At 40.6% G+C, this 17,593-nt stretch overlaps 2 protein-coding genes across 2 annotated transcripts; both read right to left on the bottom strand.

Moving 5' to 3' along the window:
- c21h2orf49 (chromosome 21 C2orf49 homolog) lies at positions 1 to 8,646 on the bottom strand. The gene is made up of 5 exons (XM_004081486.4): positions 5,145 to 8,646; positions 4,311 to 4,507; positions 3,989 to 4,152; positions 805 to 1,057; positions 1 to 537 (listed from the first exon to the last, which is right to left on the bottom strand). Exons 2-5 carry the CDS (start codon positions 4,419 to 4,421, stop codon positions 481 to 483), a joined length of 585 nt encoding a protein of 194 aa, XP_004081534.1. The 5' UTR covers positions 4,422 to 4,507; positions 5,145 to 8,646; the 3' UTR covers positions 1 to 480.
- A 344-nt stretch (positions 8,647 to 8,990) lies between these two features.
- On the bottom strand, positions 8,991 to 15,414 carry gpr45 (G protein-coupled receptor 45). Its single transcript, XM_004081485.4, has 2 exons — positions 15,273 to 15,414; positions 8,991 to 10,397 (listed from the first exon to the last, which is right to left on the bottom strand). Exon 2 carries the CDS (start codon positions 10,298 to 10,300, stop codon positions 9,146 to 9,148), a length of 1,155 nt encoding a protein of 384 aa, XP_004081533.1. The 5' UTR covers positions 10,301 to 10,397; positions 15,273 to 15,414; the 3' UTR covers positions 8,991 to 9,145.
- Between the last annotated feature and the right edge of the window lie 2,179 nt (positions 15,415 to 17,593).

Below are 17,593 nucleotides of genomic sequence, written 5' to 3'. Positions count from 1 at the left end.
ACCATTTTTGTTGCGCCACTAATCTTAGTGGGGGGGGGTTCCAGTTAGTGGGAAAGCGTGTAAACAGATTGATAATGGGGAGTGAGGGCAGGCTTACTCTGTGCTACCAGTCCCACCCATAACTGAGATATCCTAGTCAGAAAAATACTTGTTCCTGTCTTTCAAAGCACAGCACTAAAATACAGAAAGGTTTCACGTCTCCCAGAGCATGAATCCGCCTTTAAGAGGTTCTTTGATTTCCACAAAGCAGACTCAGAATTTTGCTTTGTTTGAATCAATAATGATTTTATATCCTGTAGTGAATCTAAAGCTGCGTTTCCCACGTCAGCAGCCGGCTTTTAGAAAAACTGCAGACATGCTAGCCTTGTACGCTGACTTTTAAAGGGATTCCTGTGTGGCAAACTGTGATGGGCGTGGCTGAGCTGGAAGAGGAGAAGCCCGCCTGGAAAAGTGGGAGCTTCCGTCATGAGGGCACAGAGGTCAGGGCCACGTCACGCGAGGGATCTTTTTCTTCACTTCAGGAGATTTTAGCGCCTCCTAAAGAATGTACAACACACACAACAATGAAAATCAATGATGGTTTCAAAACAGAAACAATTCTTCCACGGGCCAACTAAAAGTCAACAATAAAAAAAAAAAAGCATCATTCTTCTTTGTTCAGATATGAGATATAAAACAAACAGCTTCAACACGCTTACATCACTCAGTCACACAATTATTGTTCAAAGATGACTGTGAGAACCACACTGCAGTCTTTTGACCCCAGAAGCTGTTCACAAATGAAAGCAAAACTGAAGTTCCTACCAATGAGTTTCCTTCTTTTTTGAGGTTTGCCGAGTCTGTACTGGGAGGGAGCGGCGAGGCCGATGATGTCATCGAGCTGGAAGAGAGTTTCCGAATGGGGTTGGTCAGATTAGCAGCTGGAGGAGGCTTTAATCGGTCTGCGACTCCTGATGATGCCGCTCCCTCTGATTTCTTCACTTTTACGGGGCCGGAGTTAGAAGAGCTCCCGTCAAACACGATTAGAGGTCTTTTCCTGCTCTGGTCATTCCTGGAGCTGTGGATAAATGTCAGCGTTACAGTTTGGGACTTGAATCAAGTGAACCGTGTCCTCTTCTGTTGTGTGGAATGCAGTAGAACAAGCTTTTCCTAGAACTGGTGTGTCAAACACAAATACTTCAAGTACCTGACACCTTTTGTGTCGCTTTATTAAGTTACAAAACAAATTAGTTTATCTCCAATTGTCCACAAAGAGATACTTTTTCCCCCATTCTTTTAGAAGAGAATAAAAAAACCACCATGTGCTCTAACCACACTTGGCATCATTATTCTGAATAAAGTTGCCGAGCGTCAACACTCGAGATCTGCAAGTTGAAGCTCCGGAGTCACGGGCGGCTCTTTGTGGCTCTCTGGTTAAAGAAAAATTAATCGTTCTCAATTTTTAAAAGATATTGGAAAGGAAAAAGTAACGTAAAGCAAAACTAAGTCAATGTTTAGACTGATTTTTGTGCGTCAAGCACTACAGAAAATCAACAGGAGGTCCGTAAAAAAACGCAATTGAATGGATGGATAGATAGATCATAATAGCAAGGATAAATCAGCATTTTATTGTTCTATTGTTTTTATTATTGTGTTATACCTTTACTAATACACATGTTTTCTATACTTGATGCATGTTCAGTTACGATTGTTGTAATTAGTAAAACATTTTTATTTGCCAAAAGTCTCTGGCCTGTGTTTTATTACACATTTAATGAATAAAATGTTGTGTATTTCCAAAGTTTTTCTTAAATCAAACATTTTAAGAAAAAGTATCGATATCTGTGATGCTAGCCCAGGGATCGGCAACCTGCGGCTCTTTCCTCCCTGTGCTGCGGCTCTTTGGTTTTATAAAATAACTATTATGTTCTCAGATTGCCGTGGTGGCTCAACACCGTCAGGTAATGCGAGCGGGCAGGAGGAAGAGAGCAGCGTGAACGTGTGGAGGGGGCGTGTCTGCAGCTGTGAACGCCGACCAGAGTCTGTTATGTGATGGAAAGTTCTTCTAAAAAGACAGTCAGTGGTAATCTCGTAGAGGCAGATCAGCCAGTTTTTATTCCTAGACTAAAGCCACCCTGTTCCGCGTAAAATTAATTAAATTTGCTTTAGGGCGCCCCTACTACCCTGTCCGCTTGTTGCTATGATGACTGTGTGTTGCGCCGTCTGTGTAGAACACGCTGGAGGGTTGCACGCTGGGGAAAACATCTTGCGGCAAAGAAAAAAGTTCAGTACTGGTCCCACGTTTTTAGAAAATTGTGTGTGAATTAGGGTTGGGCGATGTCCCCTAAATTGGCCGTTGACGATGTTCGCTGTCAACCATCGGGATGGACGATGATATCGTCGTGGGGGGGGGGGCTATTTTTAATTTTTCTGTCTTAGATAATTGCTATTCGTTATTTTACTTTATTACTTTATTTATTTTATTTCCCAACTAATGACTCATCCGCGATGATCCAGTATAAACTGAGGGAAGTGACTTTAACAAAAAAAGTAACAAACAAAATAGAAAAGAAGTAGTCTGCTCCCGCACTTCACTAGTGAAGTGGACCGGCGGAGCGCGGATTTACAGCTTTGTGTTTGAGGGGAAGGGTCGGGGGGGGGGGGTGCTTTGTTACATGAGCGCTATGTGTGGGAGATTTAGGACTGCGATCCGTCCCGCAGCTCTGGGGGAACTAGCTACCGAACTCAGAACCGGGTCTAAAAGTGTGTGTCTCGGAGCAGAGCTCGGATCGTCAGCACACACAGCGGCGGTGTGAGGCAGAAATGTCGCTCAGTCCTTAGAAACCGTTCAAAAAATCACGTGGATTTGTGTTTCCAGTCGTGTGCCGACGAAATAAAGGCTGATGTTATTCCCAAATGTTTGCGTGCAGCCAGGATGCAGCGCCACCCAAAGCTAATGTTGTTAGCCCGTGTTAGCATACTGCTAATGATCCTGGCTTCTTTCTGGCTCCGTTAAGAAAAAGCACTGACCACACGGATTAAAATTCAAACGATGAGCGAGCAGGTGTTTCATAATAACCGTAACATTATTAAAAGCACGTTTAGAAGATTGTCTCGTATATTACCGAGCTGACATGTCAATGTATATAGCCGCTCGGCGCTGTTTAACATTGTTTTGTATTGAATTTTTACATTCAATAAAGTTTGAAAAAAGAAAAAACAAATCGGCGGAAGTTATATCCTCTTCCGGTTTGTCAAACCCTACTGCGCATGTGCGAATGATTTATTCCGACTGAAAGTGTGACCTTAGTGAACGTTTGTTATATTCTGAAGACGTTTTTCTGGGCCCATGTACACGGTTATATTCTAATCCGACCATTGATCCCATCAAGATATTTTGCGCATGTAACCGCGGATTATGGTGTCAACTCGCAACGTGGCGGGGGCGTGGCATCACGATGGTGTCTCTCCATCGGGATGTCAGTCACCCATCACGATGGACGATGGTATCGTCTATCGGCACAACCCTAGTGTGAATAGTCACAAAACATGTTCATTAACATGTGTTTTACTGCATACTAATAAGAAATACAATCAATATAAAGCATGGAAAGTTCTATATAAACAATGACTCGTCGGTTGAAATGAATGTATATTTTATTATACATGAATAAATTGTTTGAGGAAGTCGCTTGTGCTATTGTATGTATTTCATAATCGTTTGTAAAGGTCTTTGTTTAGGTTTTTTATTATTGGGACATGTTTCCACTATGTAAAGCACTGTGAGTTACACAGGTGTGAAAAGAGCTTCATTACATAAAGTTTGAATTGATTTGTGGACATTCAAATTATTCTTTTGTATTCATGATAAAACACTTTCAATTTTCCCTGCATTCTGTTGAAATTTATTTCTGATTAAAAAAAGAAAAACTTTGGAGACTTCCGAGTAGACAAATACTAGTTTGTTTTGATTTTTCTTACAACAAACACATGGTGCGTTCGCGGTCACCTCTCTGACGTTTGCCCCGCAGAAGTGCGTCCTCCTCGGCTCCTCTCCACCTTCCGTCCCCAGCGGTTGTTGGGTAAACTCCTCTGCGGCAGCGGCATGACGTTCCGGAGGTACAGCTCAGTGAGTTGGTCCCTGCTTCCACAGTCCCTGGTGCAGATTTTTCTCTGATGTATATAAATGAGACATTGATTCCGCTCACTTTCCACTCAACTGGCTTCAAGTGAGGTAACACAGTTAGCTGTGTTAGCTGCTTGGCTAATATCTCAGCGCCCGTCGCTTCGGTTTAAAGTGAACAGACATCTTTGCTCTAACCTCCACTCACCTCACTTAAAAGAAGCTGAAGGAAATCTTTCGACTGCAGCTCGGGGTGTAACAGCAGACCCGCATCTGAGGCACAAACACACTTTCCATTTTGTCCTGAGACAGCCGCCATGTTTGACGCTGTTCTTCTCCGCTGGAGTTTCCAGTTTCTCCTTGACGCTGTTGCGACTTTGCTGCCCCCTGCTGGATGGCGCTGTACTGTAAAATAATATTTAATAATAATAGTTTTTAATTTTAGCTACAAACAAAAATTATTTGTACATTATTGTTTAAAAAACAATGATGGTTTAAACTATTCTAAAAAATAACGACTTTCTTAATGATAACTTGCTTAAACGTAATCATCAAGTTAAATGTTCATCAAGTAATTCTAAGTATGATTCTGAAATGTTTTCTTTTCTTGACCTAAACTTTTGTTTTTATATATGAAATTCATTTCATATAAAATTTACAAACAATGCTGTCAGGCATTTTTTTGTGCTATTTGTTAATTATTACCTGTGATCAATCTAATTTTAAGCTGACCTAATAATTGCTATGGACAGCCTCATTTGAAAGTATTTTCACTTAAATTTAAGATATTGTGACACAGTAAAAGATCAAAATACAATTTAAAAAGTGCCTAATTGAAGTATTTATTTTATTATTATAACTGACTTCCAGCTTTTACTTGCACCACCAGGGAACATTTTTTTCTTGAACAATTCAGGAAAAAAACAACAACAACTAAGAGAGCGTTCTTATTCAACACGACAAAAAGCAACACTTTTCTGAGCAATCCAAAAAAATTGACCACAAACCTCCTATTAATATCAAAATATATATGTTGACATACCTTATTGTTGGGGAATTTGATCACTTTGAAGACTGGGATGAAGCAGAAGGAGATGAGACTCAAGGAGGTAAACCTGGGTACTTGAACTATGAAGACTTTAGACTTTGTTTCTTAAAAACAAATGATGGCGTCATTTGGACAAAAACAAGCGAGACACGGTGAACTTTCCCTGAAAATGAAGAAGCATTTTCAGTATAGACTTTTATTTTGAAAGATGAGACACATATGTTTCCATACTGAAAGACTCAGCAGGATACCATTCATATGTGTTTTTTTGTTGTATTAATTTTTTTATCCTCCCATGTGTTTTGATTTGTTTTTTGAAGTTTAATTATGTAACTTTTCATCAACCAGCCTCAAGCCTACATTTGGGCCATTCGAAAATTCCACACTGTTGCTGTGGTGGAAGTAACCGGGATTTGAACCAGAAAGTTTGTTCTTGACTGATAAACAAGTAAAACATGAGAAAAATTACCCCCTGGAAATGAGAATAAAACTCTTTTTCCTTGCTAACATCTTTCCATTTAAACAAGTAGTTGCATCCAGATCTCAGTTAAGTGACCATGTTAGGGCTGTAATACAATCCAGAAACAACCATGAGGTCTACATTAGGAGCCGGAGGGTCGAGGCTGGGTCATCACATGCTGCCACATGTGAGAATGTCACAAAGTTTGTGTTAAACATTTATCAGACTCCTTCTGTTTTGCTTCTAGGCATTATAAAAGTTTTCCATTGGAAAACATTTTTTTGCTTTGAGAAGAAATTCAAAAAATGAATAAACGTTTTGCAACATTTTGGCCAAAATAAAAATAAGAAAAAGAAAATTAAATTATGGTTATTTACTCTCTGCGATAGAACATAGTTAGGGAATATCCAGGCTATTGAAAGCCAGCTACGGAAATGTGGAATTTCCACAGCTCGACTCCACAATGAAAAGATTTTGTTTTGACAACTACAGTTCCTTGGATTAGAGCTCATAGAAGGGCTATTTCTGTGTTTTCCTATTAGTTCTTCAGGGATGATTTTTGACTGTTTTAAAAAAAATCTTATTGGAGGATCTGAGTCCAGCCAGTAAGATCAACCTTTCTGACACCAGGCAGCACTTTGTGCTTTAGAATGCCTCAAGAGTCTTCTTGACTAATGTAATAGTAAAATAATTAATTGTAAAAGTTAGATTTATTATCACAAATTTAGAATTCAATACGTTGTCTAGAAGGATCCCAACCTTCCCTACAGGAAAGAAAAATTACTGTTTGCCATTCTCAACCCTGTATGTAATAGCATTTTATGTATAATCAATTCCTCCTACTAATTTTCTGTACACAAAATACTCATTTGAACACAAAAAATGTTAATTTCTAATACTAATACTAATACTAATTTGTCCCCCTAAATTGCTTGTTAAAAATGCAATTTTGTGAACACAAAATACCTGTATGTGTCACAAAATTCTTACTTGTGCGCACAGAATGCTTTTTTATGCCCTCAAAATGTTAATTTGTGCTCACAAATGCTCATTTGTGCATGCAAAATGCAAATTTATGCCCAGGAAATGCTAATTTGTGCCCACAGAATAGAAAAATTTTGCACGAAATTTGTGCATGTTAATTTCTACCAAGAAAGTTTAAATCTTCGCACAAAATGCTAATTTGTTTAAAGAAAATGGTAATATTGCTCACTAAACACTAATTTGTGTTCACAAAGTTCTAATTAGTGCCCACAAAATGCTCATTTGTGCCTGCCAAATGCAAATATGTGCCCACAGAATACTATGTGCATGCAAAATGCAAACTTGTACCAACAAAATGTTAATTCGTTCCCCTCAGAATACTAATTCCTGCCCGCAAAATGATCATTTGTGCCCACAAAATTCTAATTCGTGGCCACAAAATACTAATTTGTGCCCGCAAAATCCTAATGTGTGCATAAAATAATATTTTGATCCCATAAAATACAAATTTGTGCCCGACAATATACTGATCTGTGGCTGAAAATTATTGATTTGAGGGAACAATTTGTCCAGGGCTCCATACATCATAATATATTTGACCTTTTATTGTTTTTCCAAAACACAATAATCTGTCGATGCAACCAATTTTAAAAAATAACTGTTTTTTCAATAAGTTATATTTTCTCTAAGTAAACAAGCAATCAAAAACATTCAAATTAAAGACAAAATGTTGCTCCCTTTTCCACAAATTTGATTTGTTTTAAACAGGTATCAGAGTAAAAACAGTGGACATGTTTGATTATGTACACAGCAAAAAATGGAAAATTTAAGAGGAACAACCAACAGTGGAAGCTAGATGAGGAGTCTGAAAACTGCAATGGTCAGAAATGTGACATAAATAACAAAATTTAAAGAACTTTTGTTTTTTCTGACAACAGGGAGCATGGCAGTCATAAATCTAGCCTACAGACTAAACCAATGAAAATTAACTTTATTTAGAAACAAAGGAAATAATTCTGTAACACAGAATGAGCACCATCAAGATATGAAATAGAAAAAACAAACAATCCACAAACAAAATGGCTATGTCCAAATTCCCACCCTACTCCCTAACTACTATAAAGTGCGGGACTATCTAGTGGCCTGGATTTTAAAAGCAGCTGTTCAAATGCAACTCATTTTGGCCCCACATTCACCATCTATTGAGCACACTGATTTTTGCAGAGACTTCTGGGAAATTTCTAGGGCACTCAATTTTGGAACAGCACTATAAAATGGTGAATGCTTTATATAGTGCACTATGTAGTGCGTAGTGAAGGAATTCGGACATAGCCAAATACTGTGTTCATGAGAATGCTAAATTCAGGATTGCAACAAACTGGACTGCTGTGTATGTAGTGAGGAGAAAGAACTCATTAAAGGTGTAAAATGATTAGATTTGTGATTTGTGTTTTCTTTTGTTTAAGTTTCTTATGGTAAATCTAAGTTGTGTGTTTTTCTGATGATTCATTTGCCATAGTGCTCTTCCTGTGTGCACCGTAGCTGGATAGGCTCCAGCATCCTTATGACTCCAAACAGGAACACACCGGGTTTAGAAAATGAATAGATGATTGCTCAACCTCCTGCCTCCTGGGAATACTGTTTTTTTTGTTTGTCGAGTTTTTTTCCGAAGGAACATTTAGATTGCAACAAGACAAACTGGCAACAGGAAGGCAGCACAGAACGAGATTGGTTTTCTCAACATAAATCAATGGCATTCATAGATGTGTCTGATGTGCTGCTTGGAAAATCAACTTCACAACGTATTGGATGGATCTGTTTAAAATGCACTCCAATAAAAAATGTGTTTTGTGTGTTTTTAACATGTTCTTGTGGCATTTTTCTGATGATGGTGGACATGTATTAAAGTCCCACTCAAACTATAGTTTGATCTTTTATAAAAGCGCTCCCAGTAGTCTATTAATTATGATTATGCCATTTTTTAAGACAAATATTCTGCAGAGACATGAATTCATTAGAAATTCTCCTCTGAGTTGTGGGCGGGACTGTTGGCGTGGAATTAACCTTCCACTGATATCCCATCATCCTTTTTTTTTTACACTCTCTCCCGAAAGCTTACATCCCCTCACAACCCCAAGCTAACATTAGCGGTGCAACAAAAATTGTGAGCAATATTGGAGTTGTCCAGTTGTTCAGTTTTGAGCCAGATGCCAGCTCAGATGAGGAAAATGAGACATTAATGGATCTATTTGTTTGCAAGTGGCTGCATCAGAATGGAGCGGAGTAGGGAAACTTTGGCGCTCCCAGTATATTTTCTACGTCACAAATACTGTCTTTTTCAAATGCATTTTTTCGTCTGCTCCTGATTCCCAATGAAATAAAGACAAATTCAGAAATTGAGTGTCATTTTCTTTATGTCATTAGAAAAATGCCCCTAAGAACACATTTCACGTCTGTTAGCAGCCTCAGTCACAGCTGTAAATGTTTCCACCGATCTATGTTCATCAGTGCATCATAACAAAGTGAACCCACAGTTCTGAAGAGTGTTGTTTCACACTGATGACTGGGTCTCACTGCACACGTAGATGTTGCTGGGTCGGACGCGCCTGTGGCTCCTGTCCACGCGGGGACACAGTTTGCAGCTTTTGGGAATAAACTCCTGGCAGGCTTCTCTGAACTTCCGGATCCGCCAGCAGTAGATGATGGGGTTGAAGACCGTCTTCAGGTAGCTCAGCCACAGGGCCCCGATGCTGACCGGATAGAAGACAGGGCTGTAGTAAAACTGTCGGCTGAACACTGCCAGCAGACTGACCACTGTGTGAGGCAGCCAGCACACAGAGAAGCCAACGAAGAGGATGAGGATGGTGGTGAAGGCTCTGGTTTTGAAGCTCATGTCCACCTTGATGGGAGGTGGCCGTTGCAGCCCAGTGAGCCTCATTTTGCTGACCTGGTTGAGGGCTGGCAGGCAGGAGTGCTCAGTGGTGTGGTTGTGAATGCGCAGGGTGTTACGGCGCACTGTGTTGAGGATGCACATGTAGGAGTACAGCATGACTGCAAATGGCACAAAAAATACTGCCACAGCCAGTAACACTGTGTACCCACGGTCCGCCAGCGACTCACTGTATCCCAGTACACACTGGGGCGCCCAAACACCACCGACACCCACCGCACCCGTCCTCCAACCGACCACTGATGGCAGGGAAACGCACAGGCTCAACACCCACGACCCCGCGATCAGCACTTTCGCTCGGTGCGGGGTCAGCTTGTCCTGCCGCTGCACTATGATGAGGAAGCGGTCCACGCTGATGATGAGGAGGATAGACACCCCCTCCAGGACGAAGAGCCAATACAACATGATGGACGCTCTGCAGAACTTGCTGCCAAAGGTCCAGTCCGCAGAGGCCACGGTGATGGCGGTGAAGGGCATGCAGAGCAGGGACAGCATGATGTCCGAGAAGGCCAGCGTCGCCAGGAGGAGGTTGATCCCAGAACGCATCGCTGGTTTCTGGTAAACTATCAGACACACAATCGCATTGCCAAGAAAACCAATAGCAATCATGAAAATCATCACAGCTGCCAGGCTCACGCGCAGCGTGACCGAAATGAGAGGAGTCTTGCCCGCCGACGGCAGGCTTTCTGCCACTTCCTCCAGCTCTGGCTCCATGAAGTGACAATCCTCCAGCAGGCTCTCGTTGCAAAAAGCCATGATGTTCTTCTTCAGGAATGTCAGCCAAGAGGAAAATGGACAGTTTTCAAATGTTGTTGTGAAAATGTCAACAGCATTTGATGCTCCATTGCATCATCTGAAGCCAAAAAAGAAAAACAAGTTCAGAATTTGTGTGCAACTATAAAAAAACAGACACAGTTGCACCCAAAAATAATGATCAGATCGTGGGCTGAAATCAAACGTATGCACCGGTTTTAAAGTCCCACTCCGATTATCTGTTGATCCATTGTAAAAGCATTCGGTGAGATCTTTTAATTAGGATTGTGCAGTTTTTAGCCAAAATCAAAAATATTTGTCTAGTTCATAGTTTCTGCAAAGCGGCAGTAGTTCTTTAGAAATTCTCCTCTGAGTTTTGTGGGCGGGACTGTTGGTGTGGAGCAACCCGCATCCCCATCACTCAAAACTTAGAACTGTTTACAGTCTCTCCTGCTGGCTTACAGCCCCTCACACCTTCAACCTAACATTACCAGTGCAACAAAAATGCCGAGCACTATTGGAGCTACCCAGCTGGGCAGCGTTTTAGACAGATATCAGCTTCGACCAGGAAAACGAAAACATACATGGATCTACTCGTCTACAAGTGGATTCATTTGAATGGAGCGGAGCAGGAAGATATAGTGGCCCGCCCAGCGGATTTTCTACATCACAAATACGATCTTTTTCCAAAATATACATTATTTTTTTTCTGTTCCTCATTTACAAGAATTTGAATGAAGAAAAACTCAGTAACTGTTTTAAGCTTTATTTTCCCTATATATCTCCTCCATCATCAGGAAAATGCCACAAGACCATGTTAACGACACAAAAAACACAATTTTCCTTGAAATGGTTCTTTAATTTCCCGGATTTATTAAATTTGGAATAATAATGGCTAACGTAAAAACAGGACCAAATGTAGGAATATTTGCTGGTGTTATTAGAAACTTTTAGAGCAGGGGTGTCAAACTCATTTTCACCGAGGGCCACATCAGCATAGTGGTTGTCCTCAAAGGGCCAGATATAACTTATACATGTAACCAAATAATGAAAAATAAATGTAACTACTCCTTAATGTTAAATCACTCATTATCTATTTATTATAACTTTTTAAAGTGACAATTGCAGTTGCATGAAAAAAAAAAACATATGTTTGCTTGTTACTCTAGCATAAATCCTTTTAGATTTGATTCTGTCAGGTTAGGTTGTATGGACAGTGTTTAAGTCCTGATGTATAGTTGCCCAATCCAATATTTTAAGTTCGATTCCCCCTAGATAGGAATAAATACACACAACTTTTTATTTTTTATTTAAGAGATTAAAAACTTTTATGCTGTCGTGGCCCACATAGAATGACATGGGGGGGGCCTTGAGTTTGACACATGTATTAGATGGTGAGTCTGAAGACAGTCTAGACAGTTTAGAAATTTGACACATCTTGTCAAATGGAAAGAACTCAAAGCTGATGAACGTCTAGAACCTGGAGACAACGTGAAACCGCAGCATCATGAGTGCCTCCACCACCTGAAATGTGTCTATGCTCTCTTTGACACACAGCTGCAGGTTCTGCTGCAGGTTCCACTCCCATTCTTCCCAAAGCACTCAGATAAACTGAGCCACAGTTGTTGACAGCAACCTTTCACAGTTACAGAAGGTCCCTGGTCCAGATGACCTTTACATGCAGGCTTTGGTCTGAGCTTCAATTGACATTTTACTGCAAGAGCACAAAGCTGGCTGTGCCCATGTGAACAAAAATGAAACGACACGTATGGATATTTTTAGGTTTGACAGACAAATGCAGGACATCAGGAGAGCTAATAGACAATAAAAATCCCTTTAAACATGTTCATCATGCCTGATACAGAAGCCAAAACAGCACATTGTCGATATTTGTTCTCAAATATAAGTTTGAAAGCTTTTAGAAGAGCTAGTAGGTACATTTTTATTGAAGAAATATCGTCACTTCCCAGGTCTTCTACATGATTTAAAAGCTTGTAATGGATACAGGTTATAAGTGAATTTCATTATTTGTGTTTTTCAGGAATTAAATTCATGGTAATCTGAATGTTGTAGGACTCAGGAAATGAGAAAGAGATCCATCAATGTGTGGCATCAACGGAACCGCTCATTAGTTTTGCTTAGGCTTCAAGGCCACTCTTTGGTTTGATTCACACCAGGGTGTATTTCAGTTCCTTTAATTTTATCTGACTACATTTTGGTGAGGATCAACCAAGTGAACTTTGGTTTCCTTACAGACTCACACCAATGTTTTTGGTGTTTTTAACATGCTCTTGTGGCATTCGTCTGGTGACTGAGGGAATATGTAAAGAAAATGAAGCTTAAATTTGCTTTTCTGAGTATTTCTTTTTTCAAATTATTGTGAATCAGGAGCAGAAAAAAAACTACTGTTGGGAAAAGATCATATTTGAGACGTAGAAAATACGTTGGGTACAGCCACCAACTTCCTACATCCACTTGCAGACAAACAGATCCGTGGACGTCTTTGTTTTCCTCGTCTGAGCTGGAATCTGGATAGCTCCAATATCGCTCGCCATTTTTGTTGCACTGATTATGTTAGTTTGGGGGTGTGAGGGATTTTAAGATAGCAGGAGAACGTGTAAACAAAAGGACTGTGTAAACAAACTGTCCCGCCCACAATTCAGAGGCGAATTTCTTATGAACTCCAGCCACTCAGCAGCAACATTGTCCTTGAAAACGACAGTTTTTTTTTTTTACATTTTTGGCTAGAAACGGCATAATCATAATAATAATAATAATAAAAACAACTGGAAACACTTTTACATCAGATCACTTCGCTCATAAACATCATCTGGTGTTCTTCATGTCTGTGACAATGCAGACAGATTTCCTAAAGGACAAATGAGTGACAGCAAAGGGAAACATGACAAAAGCCGTGCTTTAGTAACAATAAAAAAACAGTCCACAACACCAAAGTAAGTGAAGGTTGATGAAGGAAAAGTTTTGAGATGTTACATGGATCAATGCGGAGGTGCTGATGTCTGAGGGCTCACTGAACCAGCTGCTTTTCATGTTTGTGTTGCTGTCACTTGCTGATCAGAGTGTGCTTACTGCCCCCAACTGAGCAGCTGCTGGAACTGCAAGATTTTTTCATCCAGTTTTTTTTGTTCACAGCAGAGAGCGCCGTGGTTGAAATCAAAGCAAACCGAGGTGTGAAAATCTGTGCGAAACCACCCTTATGGGCAAAAACTGTGGATGAGCGCCTCGGTTTACTGCACAGGCTGCAAGCAGAAGCATTTTTAAGACATAATTTATAGGAAAAAGATCAAATGTTTCAACAAGAAAGCATCCCTCTGACTGTTATGTCTCACAGTCTTTCCTAAAGCTTGTGCATAGTGCACATCCATCTTCCTCAACATGTGAGTCGTTCATGTCCTCAAAGTATCCGATTGTCTGTTTTTCAGCTCCTCACCATGAGCTGCCTCAATTCTTACATTTCCTTGCTGACAGATTTTAAACACAGATCAGAGCTGCCACAGACAGCTGTGACTGTTTTAAAAAGTGACCTGTGGACATTCTGAAAAAGATTTAACATTCCAGCAGGGATGAGGCTTTGTCCCTCATGTGTGAGAATTCACAAACCCTGCAGACATTTGGGGGGATTTTTTGTGTTTTTTGGCAAAATGTGTTTTCAGTTTGTTCCAGGCCAGAGAAACAGAGATTTACAGTCAATAAAACGAGGTATGTTGCTTCCGTCTTGGCAGAAGCTGAGAATCAAAGGAGAGTGAAAAGATCCTGAAGAAAGAATGTTACTAAAAAACATTATTCATGGTTTATTTCAACGTTTTAATAACACTATTCCTGTACTACAATGCAAAAACCAAATCCTAAGAAAGTAAAAATACCTTTGTTTTAGAAAAGACAAAGTCTTGTTTTGTGTCTTGCAAGAAAAATAACCTCATTAAGAAAGTTTTTCAAATGAAAAATAATCTGACTTTGAGAAAACATCTTAGAATTTTTTTCTTAAAATATGAATTCTTGGTTAGACCATCAGCAGACTTTTTCTTTTTGCTTATTTAAAGAAAATCTACCAATGGCTAAATAATTTTAGACTTATCTCTAAGGGTTCGGTTTTAGCAGTTTAAATAACACTTTTAACTTGATCTTTGAGTTGTTTGTCTAAAATGATTAGAATATAGTAGAAAAAAACTCAAATTGATAAATGGATAATTTCCCATTTGATTACAAGTAGAATCCAACATTTAACTAAACTAAATCCTAATAGATTTGGCTAATTTAATTAAAAATAAGAATAGATCTTGAATCTTGCAATATTAAGGGTACTTAATATTATTTATTTAGTTATTTACTCTGTCTTTATTTGAATTTTTAGCAGTTAAACTTTAGTTTGGGGGAAAAAATAAAATTCAGCTACTGAAAAAGATGTATTTATGTTAGTTATGATGTTGGTTATAAGTACATTTCCTTTCCTTTAGGTTAAAATCAAAATCTTTACTAACCTTATTAACACATCTCACGTGAGCGAGGACCTATTTAATGGTGGAGGCCAAGTTATGGCTCAATATCCCTTTCAAGTAATCCTGCATAGTGATGCTGACTGTTGCTATGCCAACTAAGTCACTAGTTCCATGGCAACACACAGCCCCTGTACTCCCATCCCCTGTTAGTAAGTGTGTGATTAAACATTCCTTTTTATCAAGGGGTGGGCTCTGTTGCTCAGACCGTCTGGATAGAGGTATTTCTCACAGGTTACAAGATTCTGAGACAAAAGCCCAGCCTGGCTTTAGATTGATGTGTTTTTTTAAAGATGGGGTATGATCCTCCATCATAACGTCTCCCTACCTGGATCCCTGTCTTCACGCAGCTGCCAGACACTTGAATGCGTCTGCAATCATAACTGCATCACAGCCACAGCGGAATCACTGAGCATCGCGTGAGAGAGCGAACCAACTCTAACACGACAAAGGGTGGTTACCTCTGTTCATGATGCCAGAGCCCTTCTGGAAGCGCAGACTGGGCCTCAGCTCTGCTGTGTGATCAGGTCCTCCTCACAAATCTCCCTCTGAGCTGAACGCTCCACCGCCGGATCGATCGCCATCCTGCCGCCTGTGGGTGATGTTGATGCTGACGCAGGGGAGGGAGGGGCTGCTCTCTGCTTTAAAGGAGCAGTGATGGCCTTTCTTCAGCAAGTGGTGACATTTGAAGCAGAACTGGGTTACAATATATTGATTTTAGAATTGGAGAAAAAAAATTAAGAATTTATTTGTAAATTATGGTGGAAAATAAGTATTTGGTCAATAACAAAAGTTCGGCTCAATACTTTGCTATATACCTTTTGTTGGCAATCACAGCAGTCAAACGTTTTCTGTAAATCTTCAGAAAGTTTTCACAAATTGTTACTGGCATTTTGGCCCATTCCTCCCTGCAGATCTTCTCTAAAGCAGTGATGTTTTTGGACCTGTCGATGGGCAACACGGACTTTCAACTCCCTCCAAAGATTTTCTATGGGGTTGAGATCTGGAGACTGACTAGGCCACTCCAGGAACTCGAAATGCTTCTTACGAAGCCACTCCTTTGTTACCCAGGATGTGTGTCTGGGATCGTTGTCATGCTGAAAGACCCAGCCACGTTTCATCTTAAAAACCCTTGCTGATGGAAGTAGGTTTTCACTCAAAATCCGATAATACATGACCCCATTCATTTTTTTTCCTTTACACTGATCAGTCGTCCTGGTCCCTTTGCTGAAAAACAGCCCCAAAGCATGATGTTTCCACCCCCATGCTTTACGGTAGGTACGTTGTTCTTCGGATGCAACTCAGCATTCTTTCTCCTCTAAACACAGCATGTAGAGTTCTTACCAAAAAGTTAAATTTTGGTTTCATTTAACCGTAGGGCATTCTCCCAATTCTCTTCTGAATCATCAAAATGCTCTCTAGCAAACTTTAGACAGGCCTGCACATGTACAGGCTTTAGCAGGGGGTCACATCTGGCACTTCAGGATTTGGCGGCATAGTGTGTTACTGATGATAGCTTTTGTTACTTCAGTCCCAGCTCTCTGCAGGTCATTCACTCGGTCCCCCGTGTGGATTTTTGCTCACTGTTCTTGTCATCATTTGGACCCCACAGGGTGAGATCTTGCGGGGAGCCCCAGATTGAGGGAGATTATCAGTGGTCTTGTATGTCTTCCTTTTACTAATAATTTCTCCCAAAGTTGATTTCTTCACACCAAGCTGCTTATCTATTGCAGATTCAGTCTTCCCAGCCTGGTGCAGGTCAACAACTTAGTTTCTGGTGTCCTTAGACACAGCTATTTGGTCTTGGCCCTAGTGGAATTTGGAGTGTGACTGGTTGAGGTTGTGGACAGGTGTCTTTTATAGAGATAATGATTTCAAACAGGTGCCATTAGTACAGGTAACGAGTGGAGGACAGAGGATCCTCTTACAGAAGAAGTTAGAGGTCTGTGAGAGGAAGAAATCTTGTTTGTTTGTAGGTGATCAGATACTTATTTTCAAACATAATTTACAAATAGGCTGCATGGTGGTGCAGTGGTTAGCGCTCTTGCTTCACAGTAAGAAGTCCCCTGGTTGGGGGGACCTGAACCAGAACCAAACCTGAACCTTTCTGTGTGGAGTTTGCATGTTCTCCTCGTGCACGTCTGGGTTTTCTCCGGGGTTTCCGGCTTCCTCCCACCATCCAAAAACATGCTTCATAGGTTAAGTGGTTAATCTAAATTGTCCCTAGGTGTGAATGTAAGAGTGCATGGGTGTGTGATTGTGGACACTCCCTTACAGATAGGGGGTGAGAAGCTCGGTCACCCGCGGAGAGCTCGGAGTAGAACCGCTTCTCCTCTACATCGAAAGGAGCCAGTTGAGGTGCCTCGGGCATCTAGTCCGGGTGTCTCCTGGACGCCTCCCTGGAGAGGTGTTCCGGGCATGTCCCACTGGGCGGAGGCCCTGGGGGACACTATGTCTGTCGGCTGGCCTGGGAACGGCCTGAAGTCCCCCTAGAGCAGAACTTCTCAAATAATGAGGTAGTAGCGGTTTTAGGCACAGGTAATACAGGCAATTGCTTGGGGGGCAAAAGGGGGGCTGCGGTGACAGCGGCTCAGTGCTTGAAAATAAATCTGCGCCACTATTGGTTTCCTATTATGTATTGTATCACAGAGTTTGTAACAACCTGAAACTGAACTGCCGTCCCTGAATTATTTTCTCAGCATCAAATGGTTCAGTTGGTTAAAATGTTTCTAGTTTGAATAAGGAATGACAGATTTTTTATTTCAGGCACTTTCAGCTTTTT

Source organism: Oryzias latipes, chromosome 21, assembly GCF_002234675.1.
Source record: "Oryzias latipes chromosome 21, ASM223467v1".
Lineage (NCBI taxonomy): Eukaryota > Metazoa > Chordata > Actinopteri > Beloniformes > Adrianichthyidae > Oryzias > Oryzias latipes.
This window is presented reverse-complemented; position numbering and strand designations above follow the sequence as displayed.

What these genes read in the sequence shown, in the direction of transcription:
- c21h2orf49 (XM_004081486.4), bottom strand. Translation starts at nt 4,421, where the DNA reads ATGGCGGCTGTCTCAGGACAAAATGGAAAGTGTGTTTGTGCCTCAGAT. An exon ending in GCGGGGCAAACGTCAGAGAG is followed by an intron (nt 1,058 to 3,988) that starts GTGACCGCGAAC and finishes ATTTATCCACAG; the next exon opens with CTCCAGGAATGACCAGAGCA. An exon ending in AAAAAGAAGGAAACTCATTG is followed by an intron (nt 538 to 804) that starts GTAGGAACTTCA and finishes TACATTCTTTAG; the next exon opens with GAGGCGCTAAAATCTCCTGA.
- gpr45 (XM_004081485.4), bottom strand. Translation starts at nt 10,300, where the DNA reads ATGGCTTTTTGCAACGAGAGCCTGCTGGAGGATTGTCACTTCATGGAG.